General features: G+C 45.6%; 1 protein-coding gene across 2 annotated transcripts in view; it reads left to right on the forward strand.

The window, feature by feature from the left end:
* AFF1 (ALF transcription elongation factor 1) overlaps positions 1 to 18699 on the forward strand; it is a 204397-nt gene that overhangs the window by 12142 nt on the left and 173556 nt on the right. For both annotated transcript variants that reach the window (XM_090037027.1, XM_090037026.1), the window contains exon 3: positions 2625 to 2696. In XM_090037027.1, coding sequence (XP_089893153.1) covers positions 2653 to 2696 — 44 coding nt within the window. In that variant the 5' untranslated portion in view covers positions 2625 to 2652. The remainder of the gene's footprint in view (positions 1 to 2624; positions 2697 to 18699) is intronic.

Below are 18699 nucleotides of genomic sequence, written 5' to 3' on the forward strand. Positions count from 1 at the left end.
AATTGATTTGAATAGTTCAGGCGCATAGGTGTAGAACTCTAACATTGAATACTTTGGACCTTGAAATACAGAAGATCTTAGCATAAATATTGACATCAGATACTGGCTGATTACGTGTTGGCTCTAGGAAGATTTGTCTGCCCCTGCAGCTTAAAGTCCTTTAAAGTCAATTACCCAATGTTTCATAGATTTCATAGACATTAGGGCTGGAAGGGATCTCGGGAGATCATCGAGTCCAGCCCCCTGCCCAAAGGGCAGGAAGTCAGCTGGGGTCATAGGATCCCAGCAAGATAAGCATTCAATTTACTCTTGAAGGTGTTCAGTGGAGGTGCTTGAACCACCTCCGCTGGCAGACTGTTCCAGACCTTGGGGGCTCGGACAGTAAAGAAATTCTTCCTTATGTCCAGCCTGAAACGGTCTTGCAGGAGTTTGTGACCGTTCGACCTCGTCATCGCTTGGGGCGCTCTGGTGAACAGATGTTCCCCCAGATCCTGGTGGTCACCCTTGATAAACTTATAGGTGGCCATCAGATCACCCCTGAGCCTGCGCTTTTCCAGGCTAAAGAGTCCCATGGCTCTCAGCCTATCATCGTAAGATCTGTTTTCCTGACCTCTGATCATGCGCGTGGCTCTCCTCTGGATTCTCTCAAGCTTCTCCACATCCTTTTTGAATTGTGGAGCCCAAAACTGGACGCAGTACCCCAGCTGCAGCCTCACCAAGGCCGAGTACAAGGGGAGAATGACGTCCCAGGATTTGCTCGAGAAGCATCTATGGATGCACGCCAGCATTTTGGTCGCTTTACTAGCCGCAGCATTGCATTGGAGGCTCATGTTCATCTTGTGGTCAATGATGACCCCAAGTCTCTTTCTTCTGTAGTGTTAACCAATGTAGCACTGCCGAGCCTATAAGGATGCTGCAGGTTTTTCCTCCCAAGGTGGAGAACCTTGCATTTTTCGGTGTTAAACACCATGAGGTTCTCGTCTGCCCATTTGCTGAGCTTGTCCAGGTCAGCCTGGATCACCTGCCTATCTTCTGGCGTGGATGCTTTGCCCCAAAGTTTGGTGTCATCGGCGAACTTGGCCGGTCCACTCCTGACTCCAATGTCCACATTGTTAATGAAGATGTTGAACAGTATGGGTCCCAGGACAGAGCCTTGAGGGACCCCACTGGTCACAGGGCACCATGATGAGTGACTGCCATCAATCACAACCCTCTGGGTCCGACCACAAAGCCAATTTCCCAGCCAGCGGATCGTGGTGGAGCCAAGGCCACAACTGGGCAGTTTGGCCAAGAGGTGATCATGGGATACCAGATCAAAAGCTTTTTTGAAGTCAATATATATGACATCAATCTCTTCTCCCTTGTCCAGGTGATAGGTTTTATTGCTCCTGGCACCTATGTCTATTGCTTACTGCAGCGACAGTTTCCTTTAAAACCAAAAAAGCAATGCAGTGGGACTACTTACAAGACTAAGCCCTGTGTTTGAGCCTATTTCAGAACCAGGCTCCTGCTTCTTAAGTTTCTTGAGGCAGAGGCCTCGGACATCACTGGGCAAACTGCCAGAATATAATAAATGATGATAATCTTCTCCTCCAGGAGAAGCCATCTAGGCTGTAGGGTTGATGAGCCTACTAGCATTGTTGGCACGTGGTTATTGCTGATGATGGCACAAAACTAATTGGAAGGTTTTTAGACTGCTGTGTAGGTTTGGTGTGGGGATGGAAAGTCTGTCTTTGTGGAGTTACGTGATATAATGAAAACAATGATGCGTGTGTGAGAGAGAGAGAATGAGCCCATGGGGTGAAAAGAACCCTTTAGACAATGGGTCAGCAACCTATGGGTCTGCAGAGGCACTGGATTTGGCCTGTAGACCTGGGAGATTTTTGATAGTGCTGCACTGCAGATGGGCAGCAGATGGCTTCGACAGTGGGGGGGCTTCACCTGTGTCAGGTGGTAGGAGGCTTACCAATGTCATGACTGGGTTGCAAGTCGAAGTGTCAATGGCAGCAGCTGGATCCTAGTACTGGCCTATCTTGGACCTGAGCCTGCTGCCACAAAAATGTTGCCCAGCACTACTTTAGAATACTAAGTGCAAAGGGATCTTGTCAACCTAAATCTAATGACAGATATGTACACAAAGATAGGTGTTCATTCCCTTTATAGCTTCTACTTCATGTTAACAAGACTCCATTAGAAGCATGATACTAGGATAATTGTGCTTCCTTGGAAAATTGGAGGGAGACTGCAATTTGCTTTTTGCTGCTGCCCTTGCATGATTAAAAAATTCATAGTTTCATAGTGCTTAGGGCTGGAAGGGACCTAGACAGATCATCAAGTCGGGCCTCCTGCCCCAGGCAGGAACGGGTGCCAAAGTCGTATCACCCCAGCCAAATATCTGTCTAGCCTCCTCTTGTAGACTCCCAAGGTAGGAGAGGGCGCCACTTCATTGGGAAGCACCACCTCACTTGGGGTCTCCCAGCAAAATGTTCTTTCCCTTGTCATATGTCTTAAGCAAAATGTAGACTGTTCCTGTAGAAGTTGAATATTCGTGTCCTACATTTTATAAAGGGATATTTTGGATACTTGGATATTAAATTTAAGGATTAATGTCCTTTTCTTTGCAGATGAGCTGATTGAGACTGAAGCTGCACAATGGCATCCACAGACACACAGCACACAGCAAGCAGCAGCAATGGGTAAGAATTAATTTGGTGTCACAGTGGGAACTTTGTTGATTTTTTTTTTTTTCCCCTGCAGGAGGGGGCATTGGGTGGAGCAGGGGTTGGGGCGTGGAGGTGGGTTAAACGTTTTAAGCTATTTTTTACCATAAATTCAGGTTTGACTTCTCTCATTTTGTGATGAGGTGAAAGTAAGTTACTTTTTTTCTAAATCTGTTTTCATCTAAGTACATGAGTAGCTTTCATCCATGTAAGTACAGTGTAAAATAAAGTATTTGCCACCTGGTTTCATGGAGTCTTTGCTATTGATGGAACAGCAATGACCACTAGTGCTGCAGGGTTGGTGAATAGGATAAGGCAGTCTTAAAGTATGTACAATACTTGGTCCTTCCTCCAGATTGGTGAGGCAGCTTGATAGAATATATGGAACATTAATTTCACATACAGATTTGTGATAGCAAACAGGGATTAGGATAGTGCAAACCACATGATTTCACAGAATCCCAGTGTTGTCAGGGGACCTCCCTGCATTACACTTAAACTTCACTGTGAGAGTCTAGGAAAATGTTGGGGCTCAAAAGTGAACCTTTGCACAGGCTGCCCCAGAGCTAAACTCTGCTGCTGATAGCAAGGTGTGGCCTGTTTTGTCCTTTCCCCCACCCTCTCCCAATCTGCAGGAGATGAATCCTGCTATTAAAACACACTTTCTATTCATGTGGAAGGTTAATGTTGTAGCTGTGATGGTCCAGAAATTATGCAAGGGGCAAAAATTTCTTAGACTGACATATTTTTTTTTAATCAGGCCAACTGTGTAGTTAGCATACAATTAAACAGGCTTTTGAATGCAAGACATTCTTCCTTAGGTCTGATCATAATGAACCAGCTGCAGCATAATAAAGAAAAGCAGTGGGAGGGAATGAGAGAAATTCTTAGAGGTAGCAGACAAGGTTCTTTGGGTAAACGTGATATATTTTATTAGAGCAACTGAAATAGTTGAAAAAACCTTCTTTGCAAGCGTTCGGGTACAAACACCCTTTTTCAGGCAGAGAGAGCATCTGCAGTTGTTTTGTGCTCTTCCTGGATGGGAATGAAGCCAGGAGGCAGTATGCAAGAATGCAGGTCAGTGAAAATGCAAATGTGTGGCAATGAGGGTCAGAGAAGATGAGAGACAGAGGAGGTATTGATAAAAATTAAAGGCCCCCACAACCCTTCCCAGTGCAGCTGGTGCCCCACACTCCCCCCCCCATAGCCTCAACAGCCCTCCTGATGCCCTTCACAACAGCCCCCCAGACCCACAGACACTGACACCCACCCCAGCAGGTAAGTGTGTGGGGGGCAGGGCGGGGGGAAGGGAAGGTGCTGGGGTAGTAGCTTAAGAAGTGGGTGAGTATGCTCCTGTGCCCACTTCCAGGAGCAGAGCCAGGGGGTGAGGGCAGGGGTGCCACTCTGTGGGCCCCATACATGCTGGCCAGTCGGCCTGACAGGAGGTTTGTACGTGGAGGCTGCCGCTGCGCTCTGAGCTACCATCTCACGGCCACCTGAATGGCTTTATGGGCAAGTGGTGCAGGGCGCAGTAGCAGCAGTGTGGTGGCAATCATCGTGTGCACGCCACATGTGCTGCCCAGCTGGGGGTGAAACGGGGGGGCTTGCATTCAGCGGCATGCCCCACAACCAGCTGCACAGCTCCACAGTGGTGTCTGCATGCAGGGTGGGGGCTGTGGGGCAGTGCTGGGGAAGATGGTTTAGGGGCTGAGGGAGCGGGGGTGCTGCTGGCCCCAGGTGGCACGTGGCAGCTGGGAGCAGGGCCAAGGGGTGAGGGCAGGGGTGCCCCTCTCTGGGGGGCTTTGCGGGCAAGCACTGCAGGGCACAGTGTGGTGGTGCCCGCCATGTGCAGGCTGCACACATGCCACCCGGCCAGTTGCCCAGGGGAGGGGGAGATGGAGGCTGGCATGTGGCTGGAGCACGGCTCCGTGGCCAGCTCTGCAGCCGCAGTGAGGGATTGCGGGGTGGGGGGGTTTGGGCTTGTGCTTGTATGCAGCACTGCTGCTTACCTGGAGGCCTGTTATGGCGGTGACGGCCACTGCCTCCAAAACCTCCCACTGCCGCCCTGGAGCTCTGCCCAGAGCTGTTCAGCTGGGCTGCAGCGGCAGTGTGGTGGTGGCTGGCTGGGTGGCATGCAGCCATCCCCACCACCACCCTGTGCCATGCTGCTGCCTCCGGCTGCACAGATTCGAGCAAGGCTCCGTGGCAGCAGTGGGAGGTTTTGAAGGCAGCAGCTGTTGCTGCCATAACACGCCTCCAGGTAAGCGGCAGCGCCATGTGCAAGCCCACGCCCCCATCCCTTGCTGCAGCTGTGCTCTGGCCGTATGCCAGCCTCCCTCTCCCTCTCCCCCTCCCCGGGCAGGCCGCTGGGCGGCATGTGTGTGGCCTGCACATGGCAGGAACCAATGCACTGCTCCCCGCATCACTTGCCCGTGAAGCCCCCTGCAGTGGCGCACCCCTGCCCTCACCCCCTGGCCCTGCTCCCAGCTGTGATGTGCTGCATGGGGCCAGCAGCACCCCTGCTCCCTCAGCCCCCAACCATCTTCCCCAGCCCTGCCCCACAGCCCCACTGACCTCCATGCTCCAGGGGTGAAGGGCAAGTCTGAGCCTGAGCCCAGCCTTGACTGCCTCAGAGGCTTAGGCCCCGCCCTCCCCCCTCTGCCTCCGCCTCTGGCCAGGGCTGGGGATTTTGCAAAGAGCTGTGCCAGTCTGCAAGAGCTCTTTGCAAAAGCGGAGAATCTGCGGATTTCTCTGCTGAAAAGAGAAATCTGCATTTTTCTCCGATAAAGACAGGGAATCTGAGTTTTTCTCTGTTTTTCCATTGGAAACAGAAAATCCAGATCCCTGGTCATGACTCATGAGTAATGGTGTGTGATTCATGGGAATTTTCTTTTTGTCCTGCAGCAATTCTTCACATGGTATCCAGGTGGCTCTTTCAAAAGTGCGATCTATCTCTCTGGAGGAGTGTCTTTGTTGAGTGAAAGACCTTTTGAGATTTGTGAGGTGATGATTGTGGGTGTTCTCAGTGCAAATTCAGTGGTATCAGATGGCTTGGCTGTATATTACAGCTTTCTTATATGGCTGTGCGGAACAGCACCATTTTGTTTCAATTTCCATTTCGCCGTTTTGAAGGGGACGGTATTTCGTTTCGCTGTTTCGAAGCGCTGTTCCATTTCATTTCATTGAAACTGTTTCGCTGTTTTGATGCGTTTCAGTGTTTTGCCCATAGGCTGGATTGGGGAATCCATGAAAATGCCTATAACTTTGTCATTTCGTGCCTGATTAGGATGAAACTTTCAGGGGTGGTGGACCCTTCTGATGGCATGAAGCTAGTCAAGTGTTAAGGGGATAGGTGCAGGGGTTTCTGGGAAATCACCTCAAACTGTTCAGAGCAAAACCTGTATCGTTTGCTGGCAGTGGCAGCCTGCTGTCATCCCGCACCCAGATCCAGGGTCTGCACCCCCGTGGGAGGGCTGCAGACCTATGCCAGGCTCCTCCCGGGGGGCACAGGCCCCCGGATCTGTGTGCAGGATAACAGGACGCTGCCACTGCTGGCTGGGACTGGCACTCTCTGCAGCCTCTACCAAATACCAGGAAGACTGGTGCTGCCAGTGGCCCCAAACAGCAGCAGCAGCATACTGTCATCCCCGTGCAGATCCAGGGGCCTGCAGCCACCAGAGGAGTCTAACACAGCCCTGCAGCCGTACTGGGGTGTACGGGCCCCAGGATCTGTGCATGGAGTTTCAGCAGGCTGCTGCTGCTGGCTGGGGAAATAGCCCAGAGCCGCCGCCATCGCCAGCTGGAAGTGGCAGTGTGCTGTCATCCCATATCATCTGGGGGCCCGCACCTCCTGGAAAGCGCTGGAGGAAAGCTCAGGGAACTGGGGGAATGTTCAGGGACCTGAATGTTCCCCCAGCTCCCACTTCGATTCCCTCAGCTCTTCCAGTGGGGCGCAGGCCCCTGGATCTGCACATGGGGTTTCAGTATGTTGCCGCTGCACAGCCCTACTTTCTTGGTGTGTTTAGGATGATTGCTGGCAATTTAAATCACCAGGAGAAAACCCTCATTTAAATCATTGATTTAGATCAAGCTTCCCACTGATACTTCTTCACATATTTCTTAAACAGTGGTGCAAATCTGATCATTAAAACATGTTAATTTACAATTCAATATGGCATTTTACAACATCTGTCCTTTAAACTTTTTTTTAAATTTTCAAATGTTATTAACTCTAACAGACAAGTCATCACAGCGCTAAATGTACAGTGTCTTTAAAACTTTTACAACTAGATCTCATCTTCCCCGCTCCCACTGTCATTTTTATTCATAGACTGAAACAGAAATATGAATTTTCCTGCTTTTTCAACTCCCAGTTGATTTCTTAGCTTTGAGTGAATAATACCACATGATGAAAATATTTTCTGTGTGCCTGCAGATGAAGCTGCTTTGTTTCAAGGTGCCTGGCTAATGATTTCCACCAATTCAGGGAAGTGACTTAGTTCAAAACATTATCAGTAAACATAATAGTTAAATAGTTCCCCTTCAGCCCTGAAATTTATTATGACTGGCATAACTGAAGAGTGATTTTGAGATGCCCATGCCATGGTAGCAACATCTTCAGAAGTTAGGCACCTGCCTTTTATATCTGGGGTTGAGAATGTTCATTAGAAAATGAGGTGGCCTGATCCATTCGCTTCATTAATATCTACAGTTTAACTTGCTAGTCGGGTATTTCTTTCTTCAATGTCTCTTGAAGCACCTTTCAAATTTTGACAGCATCAGCAATGCAGCAACAATGTCTCTGAAGTTTGCTTAAGGCTATGGATATATGCTTCAGTATACTGAGTATATCCTCTATAGTCCTCTTAATCCAATGTTAGATACTTTGGATGAGATACTTCCATCTATTTTATCATGGTTTTCTTTACAGTTTTTTATGCGAATGGGCCAGTTCTTAATAAATTGTTCAAAACAATTAACCGCAGAATTCCATCAAACATCTTGAGAGAGAATTAGTTTGGATCCTCCCGCTCTCTTCAGTGAAGCTGAAGCAAAATGGTTGTTACTGAAATATTTTGCGACTTCAACATTTTCTTTTGTTCCTGGAGAAGTCCTTAGGTCTTTGGCTAAAGGATGCGTTAAACAGGCACTGCAGCCATATGTTATTAAGAAGCGTCTTTCCCTTTCTTCTTCTAGGTATCTTCTCATCTTTGCCACATTTGCAACATTGTCTGTGACAATACTGTGCACATGACAGTTAAATTTTTGTTCGCAGTTTACTACAGCTTTCATTGCAGCGTGTTTTAAATATTCTCCTGTGTGGACATTTCCCAATGTATCTATTGTTTCTGAAGGAGATACACCCCCATCTTCTGTTATCACACGGGCACACGTTACTGGATTATTATGTACATTGCTCCACCCATCAAGGTTCAAACTGGCAAATTTTCCCCCGAGTATTTCTTGCACACTGTTCAAGTTCCTTCTCATAGACTGTATCTACCAACCTTCCACCAATGTCCGCTCTATCAGGTGGAGTGTAGCTCGGTCGCAAGGACTCAACCATGTCAATGAAGTGTTTATTGTTAACAATGCGAAAAGGAGAATTTGTGGGATAAATGAACCCATCAGTCTTTTAATATGTGGTGTCTTGTTGTTATTTGTTGGTCCTTACTACAAACCCATCCATGGTGGTGGTTTTACTGGATGATTGAAATCTTTTGCTTGCTACTGATACATTGTCTGAAATATGTTTAGTTTCAGCATTGCTGCTAAAAGTACCAATGGGTGATTCTGAAGTTGTTGCAGATAGACAGTCGAAGTCTTTTATGCTGAAATAGGATCCTAAAATAAAAATGATTTTTGAATAGTCATTCTCCTCACTCTATTATTTAGTTAATCATTTACGTTTTTTTCAGCAAGGATGCAGATCTGATTCCAAATGACCAAAAACGCTGTGACTAACTGCACTTAGAGCGCACTTAATTTTGGAGTAAGCCCCATTGAACTCACTGGCACATTTGTTTTTTGAGAAAGCAAGTATAGGTTGGGGTTTCCTTGGGGTAACTGAGTTACGCTGAAGTAAAATAGGGAATAGACTTCTGGCATCACCATTATAGTCTAGGTCATAAGAAAATGACACCCAGTGGCAACTGACAACTCTAGATTTCTCTTACTGCAGCTTTCTGTATCATAAACTTGGGTGATCAATTCTAAACCTAGTTAACTAATTAAACAAGCCATAAGGATTAGCTAAGCTAAACTTTTTTTTTTTTTTTCTAGCACCATCCAACATGGCAAACAGCTTGGGAATTTACTTGTGAAATCACACTAACATTGAAAGGCATAGAAAGAGTCTTGAAGAATGAATTATTTAATTTACTAACCAGTTGATTCACATTGTTCTTCAGACATATCCACATCTTCATCCTCTTCATTTTCTCCCAATAAGCAGTTGTCATTATGATGTTTCATTCTTGCAACTAGGCCCTGCATCTCCTTCTTGCACTGCTTACACTTGACACGTTTTCCTTTTTTATCCAGGAAAGGAATTACTTCAAAATATTCCCAAATAGGGCCTCTTTTACACCCAAAAGCCATGACAGTTTTTTTCTGTGGCAAAAGTGTGGGGGAATATAGGAAGTGTGTGTGTGTACTACTGAATAATGTCTTGCTTTTTTCTTTCCAGTCCACTTCACTGTTCCTTTCTATTCCTGCCTCCATCCTTTCCTATATTGTGTCTCTATCTTTAAGACAGTGTCTTAATTAACTCCTCTGTCTTGCTTGGCTCAGTTTTACCACCACATAAGCACAGAACAACAACAGTCCTATCTAGCCTGTCTCTTTGCACATGTGACTGTAGTCTGCTGAGAAATGGAAACTGAAAGTCCAGAACTTTCAAGAAGCAAGATCTGGTAGATAGACTTAGACAGACAGACTAAAGCCATTTTCATGAGATGAAAAACTGAAATTGATGCCCATGTTTGATTGGTAGGTAACTCAATGTGTGTGACATTATTTCCTTTTTATTTATGATTTTAAAAAAATCTGATTTATATATTAAAAAAAAAATCATTGATTTTTGTTCACCTTGTATTGTGGGGCCATTTTGGTGCCCAAAGCTGTGCTCACGTTCTGGAGGAAGTGTTGGTTATTGAAAGTGAAGTTGTTATGTGTGAGGATGAAGTCTATAAGTTTAGTAATATCTTTGGGTCTGTACTCTGAGTTGTCATTTTGCTCTTGTAGATATCTAAGGCAGGTTTGGATGCCATCCTGGTGTGGGTTGTTGGTACATAATGCTGGTATCATCCATGGTGGCTAGGAGGGTGTGGCTGGGAATGTGATCTGTGTTTTCATAGAAAGTCTGTTGTGTCTTGGACCAGCGTTTCCTCTAAGCTGCGTAGTGTGTGCGGCCATGCAGGTGTGCCTGGCAGCACAACATGAGCATGCCTGCATGACTGCGCACGCCACACAGCTTACAGGCAATACTGTCTTGGACAAAACTCGTGCTTTGGATGGCAAGAGTTTTAGGATGGATTTGATGAAACCTGGTATTTCCTCAGTTAGGGTTCCATGGTTGGGTATGATAGATCTGCCTGGGTTCCCTTGTTTGTGGATTTTAGGGACCATATAAAAAGTCCCTAGGTTAGGTAGTAGAGGGGAAGTAGAGTTAACAGACACACAATTAGCAGAAGAAAAGCAGCTGATTCCTGGGAGATCAAGGCCTATCAAAAGGTAGGAGGGTCATTCTCACCTTTCATATGTGGAAAGAATTCAAGGTAAAATACAACACGCCATAAAGCCCATATCAGTGTTTAGCCCTTAGTTTTTAGTGGCCAGGCAGCTTATGAATTTTTGTTCCCAAGTTCGCCCTTTGAAGATGTTGGGTAAATTTCCCTTGAGCACAAAGATAGTGAGGTCAGAGAGGGAGTAGTTTGTCTATGAGAAACGTGCTCCTGATGGGTGGGTTGGTGTAGGTGTGCGCGCGCGCGCGTGCGTGTCCTTTATATTGTTTTGTATAACTGCAGTGAGGGCAGTTGGTGCATTGGATTAGGTATATCACCTTTTGGCAAAGGCATGTGTAGGAACCGTGGATTCTGTAGTTTTGTTGTGGGGGCTGCTGATGATAATGGGGGGGTGCTGACAAGTTGAACATTTCTTGCCAAGGCAAGGCTCTGGCCATGTCATCTGTCGGACAGTGGAGAGTTTGCTTCTGATGATGAGTTGGGTAAGGTTAGGGTGTTGTTTGAAAGCTTAGAGTGGAGGGACTGGGAATATTTCTCTCAAGGTCTGATATTTGCTGAATATAGGCCAGGGGCAGGCAATTATTTTGGGCGGGGGGGTGGTGCTTACCGAATTGCAGCAAGCTATCAAGGGACGTGTGGGTAGCCCCGCCTCTTGGCAGGTGCCGCAGCCCCTGGTTGCCATCTTTGGGACAGGAAGTCCCACCCCCTAACCCCTGACTTTTGCCACCAGAAGTCCTTCCCCTTGCCCCTGGAAGTACTCCTTTCAGCAAGGGGTTTTGCCATCTCTGAACCAGAAAAATACCAAATTATATTCTAAAAATCAAACATATACTACAACATTCATTGATTTTTATTTAAAAAATATTTTTGTCCTGATGTACATGTGTTTGTCTAGTGTACATAGAGGTGATGGTATAACAGCTTAAAATAAAGTCCTACTCTTGTATATTAGTAGAGGTATGGATGGGAGGAGGGTATGAGTTTGTAGTGGGGGGGTGTGATTTGTGTGGGGTGTGGGTGGGTATGGGTTTTGTGGCGGGAGGGTGGCTGGGAGGGTTGTGACTTAGGTGGGTATGGGTTTTATGGGGGGAAGGGTTTGCCCACAGCTTGCCCCCGGCCTCCCCCCACAGCAGGCAGAGCCTCTGCCAGTGCTTCTGCAAGCCTGGCTTCTGTGCCCCTGTTGCTCTTGGCCCTATATTCCTGCTTGCTACCACTTGCCCCAAGTCTGCCACTACTGCCCTTCTGCTGCTTGTCCATCCTTCTGTTTCCCCCCCCCCCCCCCCTCACTGCACCAGCACTACATTCTGGCTTCCCCCCGCAGCCTCTGCCATTTCCCCATTCCCCCCTGGCACCGGGGCAATGGTAGAGGCTGGGGGGGGGGCAGCAATGGGCAGCAGCACAGTGCCTGTGCCAGTGGACTGGGGCCAGTACCAGTGTGGAGCCAAGCCAGACTTGCTGCTGAGGCTGTTATTTCTGCTGCTGGCTCCACCTGAGTCCTACTGTCCCTGGCTCCTGTCGTCTTTGACAGGATGCCAAGGGCAGATAAATATTAATTTTTAAAATTTTTTAGGGGCCCCATGCACCGGATAGAATGGCCTGGCAGGCTGTGTTTTGCCTGCCGCTGATTTAGACTGTAGTTTGCTTTTAGCTTGAAGTGGTAGGTGACCACTCAGGTGTGCAGTTGCAGGAATTTACTTTCTGTATTTTATCAGGTTACTGGGGGGGTATTTGGATAGCTCCTTCAAATGGGATAGTGTATGAGATTGCACAGAATCTCAAGATGACTGTGTGCCCTTGCTGCATTAGACACAGGTGAGGGAAGCTGTCTGTAGGACCAGTTTTTCAAATAATTTACCTAGCTAAGGTGCTGTCTGATTTCCTTCAGTACGATATTTGAGTACTTCACAGTCTTAATGTAGTCTGTCTGCAAACACCTCTGCAAGGTGTTGCACGTGGCACAGGAAGGACAGAGACTGTGACTTTCTCAGAGTTAGACACACAGCTCTGAGAATTGAAGTCTGGTTCCAGCCTGGTGCCTTGACCACTAACTACTGTTTCCTGTAATCCTAAAATTAATCTAGTTTATTTTTTTTCCCTTTTACATTGCCATAGATTGGAAAGGATTTAGATTTTTTTAAATTTTGTATTGAGCTGTCTGTCAGAATACCATATATAAACTTATGTGCAAGCGAAAAGCAAGCCCAAATGATATGGATTTATTTGCTCACTCTGCTACATACTTTTCTGCCTCACTCTGAGATCCGGTATCACAGCAAAATAAATCTGACAGCTGTAGTGAATCTGAATGGTACATTGTGTTCTGTACATGGATGTTATCTTGATTCATTTGGAATATAAATCAGGATATTTAACATCCAGTGTAGTTTCTGGCAGCTCTGGTGCCAAAGCCAACAAGAAATAGAAACGTTCCCATGTTAATTCTAACTGCTTGTGAAAATTCATACTGTTTGTGGAACATTTTAAAGCATTAGGGTCCTGTGAGTGATAGGGAAGTAATGCCAAGAGAGCTGATAGAAATTCCTGATGCTGGCAGGCGAGCGCCAGCAGGGTGCAGCCTGCAATACAGTCCAATTCTCAGGGGAGGGTGACTTCTTTTTTTTAACTCCCCCCCCAACACACACATACACCCCCCCCTTCTCAAAAGGATCTTTGTAGCACCTGCAAAATACTTTTAACTGCTGTAGTTATGCATAAACTCTTCCATTTTTTTAAAGACTGAATAATGTGTCACTCCTGTTCATTTGTTTGGGTTTTGTGTGTGTGGGGGGGTGTTGTTTGTTTGTTTTTTACCTCTTTGGTAGAATTCTTTAATTTCCTTCTTTTTTCCACGGTTGGGTATGGAGCCCTTGCTCCAGCTGTGTAGGGCAGGTAAGGAGACCTGACTAAAGTACATACAGCGCTATGCATACAGTAAGGATGCACTGTTGGCAGACAAGGTTTTCATAGGCTCCAGATTTGCAAAGAACCAGGGACTTGCGTTAAGCTTTAAAGTAAGTACACTAAACAGTGTTTTGCTGAGTCAGTGCCATAAATAATCTTTGCTTTTGTTCCTCCTCAGCTTCCTGCCCATAACTGGCCCGAATTGACATCAGTCACATTACATAGTTTTATTTATGCTTTTTATACTGGTTTTTCATGTGTACTTGTTTGCTTGAGTTTCTACTTATTGCTTGCTTTGCATTTCTACTGGGAGGGGGCAGATTTGGGGATTTTACAAGAGTTGTGTTCTGTATCTGAGAGAGTACCAAAAAAAATAATGTGCTGTGATTTTTCTCCCTTCTGATTTCTAGCAGGAGTCTCTGCATCTTCACCTCATATTAGTTGTAAAACCTGTAGCATGGAGATTATTAGCAACTTCTCCCACGGGTTTAGCCTGTAATTCAGTTGCTTCCTCCCAGTGCTTGTCTTTCCTTAGGATGGGTTCTGGAAGGATCCCTGTACTCTGCCCGTACTGTTGGGAGCATGAGAACAGCAAGCTTCAGAGAGAGAATTGAATACCACCAGAAAATGATCAGATTTGAAAACCTGCCTCTGGGTGAACTGGAGAGGGCAATAGGAGACAAGGCAGGGAGAAGACCCTGTCCTGCAGAGGGATTATTGATTGGTTTGAGGGTTTGATAAGGTGTTAGGCACATGGAAAACTACATTCCATTGGCCTGGTCCAAGAATGCCTTTGTAAATGAAAAGGCTACGCTGTGTCTATTCAAGACGCATTGTAATTTATGTATCTGCAATCAGGGCTCATGGACAGAGGTGATATTTTTTTTATTAGACCAACAAGATTTTTGCAAAAAAAAAAAAAAAAAAAGGTCTTTAATTGCAAGCTTTCAGGTGCACACACCCTTCATCAGGGAAAAGTTGTAAAAGTTTTTCTGAGTAGAAATGAAAGTTCATTTTTCATAGGATTTCACAGACAGGTCAATATATGGAAAAACCCTCTGGGCAGACCTTAGCTGGTAAGGATTCTTAGCTCTCCTGTGAGTCTGTGATGATGCAAATTACCTTAGACAAAGGCAGGACCAAGATCTCAGGTTTCAGGTGGTCAAAGTTGTTTCCTGCTTGGGAAAATATGAAGATTTCATTTTTTAAAATTGGCTAAAATGCAATATCTTCCGTGTGGTATGTATCCAGGTTGTAGCTGTATTGGTGTAGAGCAGGCTTGTCCAACATACAGCCTGTGGGCTGCCAAGGCATTTTCTGTAGCCCATAGTGCTGCGACGGGAAACAATAGTAAACACGATTTACTGTTGTTCCCATCCCTTGTCCCTCCCCCAGCCCCTCAGCAGCTTCCTAATGGCTGCTGAAGGGCTGGGGAAGGGACAAGGTTCCCACACGCACCGTGTCAGCTTGACGTTGCCGACATGGTGTGTGTGGGAAGAGAAGCAGCCATGTGCCTCTCGGGACAGGATAAGCCCAGCCGGAACAGCAGGGGTTCAGCTGCAGCTTCCCTCTACCTGCGCTTGTCAGCTGGCTGGTGCCAACCTGGGCAGCTCTGTCCCATCTGGAGCAGCATGCAGCCGAAGCCGGCTTCCCACGTTCTGCTGGGAATGGGAGGAGGCTGGCCAGGTTGGCACCAGCCAGCAGAAGCGGTGGTGGAGCCGTGTGCCACTCGGGACTGACTGGTGCAGGCAGGGGGAAAATGCAGCTGAGCCCCTGCTGCTCTGGCCGGCCTCGTCCCATCCCTAGTGGCACACAGCTCCATTGCTGCTTTTGGTGGCCAGTGCAGACCTGGCCTGCCTCCTCCCGTCCCCAGCAGCATGTAGGAAGCCAGCTTCAGCTGCATGCTGCTCTGGATGGGACAGACCCAGCTGGGTTAGCACCGGCCAGGAAAAGTGGCATGCAGCTGAAACTGGCTTCTCACATGCTGCTGGGGATCGGAGGAGCAAGGCTGGGTCTGCACCAGCGAGCAGAAGCAACGGCGGGGCTGTTTTCTGCTTGGGATGGGACAAGCCCGGCCGGAGCAGCAGGGGCTCAGCTGCATTTTTCCCCTGCCTGCACCAGTCAGTCTCGAGCAGAACACGGCTCTGCCGCTGCTTCTGCTGGCTGGTGCTGACCTGGCTGGCCTCTTGCCATCCCCAGCAGCATGTGGGAAGCAGCTTCAGCTGCATGCTGCTTTTCCTGGCTGGTGCCAACCTGGCTGGGCAGGGCAGCAAGTGGCTGAAGCTGGCTTCCCATGTGCTGCTGGGGATGCCTGGCTGGGTTGGCACTGGCCAGCAGAAGCGGCAGTGGAGCCTCCTGCCTTTTGGGAGCAGCTGGTGTAGGTAGGGGTAAAGTGCAGCAGCATGTGGAGAAGCTACTGCTTGATAGGGGATGGGACGGGCTGGCCAGGCTGCACCAGGGAGGGGAAGCTGTGGCTGAGCTCCCTGCAGCTGTGCTGTATCCTCCTTTAAGACTGAACAATATGCCCAAGAATAGAGCATGAAAGAGCTGGGCTCCAACGTAAATTTGGAGCAGGTAAAAATCTTTGTAAAAAATACTGTCCAGTGTTTGGATTGTGTTTGCTTCTGTTTTTCTTTGTGTGGGATTGGGGGTTCAACTTGTTACTACTTGTTAAAGATGTGTTACTAACAAGTTATTAATTCAATAAAAGTAAATCTTCTTGAAGATTATTCTCAAAAATGCCCATATTTTGTTGCTTTGATTAGTTTCCACTCTGGGTTATATCTTTTCCACATTTGATCTGTCAACTTGCATTATGCTTCTTTTATTCATTGAGAAGAGAGTAGAAACAAAAGTCAAGACATTCTAGTCAAGTGTTTGGTATTATTTCATTCTTGCTTTTATATCGTTTTTATTATGGATTTTAAACCACATTTCCAGACCCATTTTCTTGTCACTTCGTGCATCTTCATTGGTGTGAAAGGTCATGTGACATCACTTCCTGCTGTGATAACATGTCCTGTGAGGTCTTTGAATATGGCTCGCCAGCCCACTGGGTGATAAAAAGTTTGTGATCTGGCCCCACATTCAAAAAGGTTGGACACCCCTAGTCTAGAGGAAAAAGCAATTGGGCCTCGTGGACAGAGGCAATATCTTTTATTAGATCAACAAGATTTTTGCGAAAATATGTATCTGAGCCTTTTCATCTCCAAGTGTAAAGCAGTCTTCAGCAGCTGAAGGATGCATTTTTTGGTCAATGAAACTGTAAGAAGACCTTTACAATGCTCACTCTTGAAGAATGAGAGCAAGTATGTCCTTTTTATTTTAGGTGTCCAGGTTGTAACTGAATTGGTCTAGAGGCAAAAGGAATCAAAACTCATGGAAGAGGTGATATCTCTTATTCGACCAACTAGATATTTTCATACAAATTATTTTATTTTATTTATTTGTAAAATAATTTGTTTGTAAATGTCTAGCTGGTCTAATAAAAGATATCACCTCTTCCATGAGTTTTGATTCCTTTTTTATTTTATTTTTTTTAATACACTGTGCCACTATTAATTTTATAATGACATGTTTTGAAAGCTTGGTAAGTGCTTGACCTACTTTTTGTGTATAAACAAGTATAGTCATTCTGTAGCTGTAAGTGCCTTTATGAAACTGTGACCCCCAGTGAGCTTTTAATAAAATGTGTACATTACCCTTCTAATTAGGAAGAATTGTTTGGATTATCTTCTCTTCTCTTCCCTCCTCTGCTTTTTTTCTTAATTGTGTATGCTTGTTTTAAGAAAAATGTGGAAATGTAAAGAAAATTGCATCTGAGGGACTTGGAAATCTGCGAGTGCATGAGCTAGGTAGTGTCAGCTGGCTTACTGCTTGGATGCAAGAGGTTCAACACCCACATCCAGCAGGCAGTAAGTAGTGTTAGGGATTCAGTAGATGGCACTCTTGAGTTGCTCCTAATTTAATGCCTCATAGTATTGGTGGCTTCTGTGCCTCTGGAGGTCATCTCAAAGTGTCTATGCTGTCTTTTTGATGCTGCCTCTTATATCTGGAACATCTGATTTATAAATTTTAACCATTAAGGTGCATTCTTTATAAGATCTACCTTTCCTATGTTATCTATCCAATAGCAACCAGTCGAAGATGGATAGGTAAAGGGGCAGTACAGGACCCACTTCACTATGAATTGCACAGAAATTACGATAAAAAATTAAGATGGTAAAGTCAAGCATTCAAGAAATAGGAAATGCGAAAACTAGGTAATTTGTGCAGCCTTAATTAATCCCCTTGTATGTTTTCATTATAACAGTATTTTTAAATTATGTGATCTCACACTGTGTTTTGGATTCTCATAGGATCCTTGCCATATATGGAGCATAGACTGAATAGTGCTCACTTAATACCATGGATAGATGGACTTGATTGCTCTTTAATTTAAATAAAACCTGTTTTAATTTCAAATATGAAATTATGACAGTCTCTATCAAGGTCTAACTTTACTGCAGTCTAAATAAATAATAAAAACTGCTGCATCCGTGAGCCATCCTTTTTTTAGATGGAGGATGGTTCACTGATTCATATTGAGATAAAATGTTACTTTTTAGATGTATAGAAAAAGCTTGTGTGCTGCTTGCTTTTTTTTATTTTAAAAGCTAACAAGCAGAGACTTTTTTCATGTATTATAATGTTTAAAACTAACTGGTATTGAAAGCATAAAAATTTCTTTTCCGTTTTCCAGTCAAGGAGTAAGAACCAGGCAGAGGGAAAAAATCTACCAGTTCAAAAAAGGATGTGGGGTTGTAAAACTGGTAGGGAATCTTTTCACGGAAGAATGATTTTCTGTTGAAAGATACTGAATTTTTTTTTTTTTTAAATTGAATGGAAATTTTCCATATCTTTTTTTTTTTTTTTTGGTCAGGCTTTCTCATCAACAGGGGAGGCTTTTCAGGGGGGGATGAAGAGTCAGGAAGGTGAAAACAGGGATGCCAGAACTTCAGGCAGCCTCAGAAATGTATGTTTTGTTTTAAAAGGTTGAAACAAATGGTCATTTTCCCTTTTTTATAAACTACATTTCAGAATTTTGGAATTCCATAGGAATTTTGAGGTTTCATCCTGTTATTGAACATTTGAATTTCCCATGGAAGGGAAATTCTGGCTTCTGACTAGTCTTAACAGGGATGGATTTCTAAAAGTATTCTGGTAAGAGAAGGTAGGGATAGATGTTGTGGTGACCTTCCGAAATTTCAAAGGAGATTGGGTGTCTAACCAGCCATTGATTTTTACCAGAAGTGAAGTGGTTTGGAAAATTCCCTAGGCATCAATCTGGAGCT

This window comes from Crocodylus siamensis, chromosome 2 (assembly GCF_052110815.1).
Source record: "Crocodylus siamensis isolate JL-2025a chromosome 2, ASM5211081v1, whole genome shotgun sequence".
Lineage (NCBI taxonomy): Eukaryota > Metazoa > Chordata > Crocodylia > Crocodylidae > Crocodylus > Crocodylus siamensis.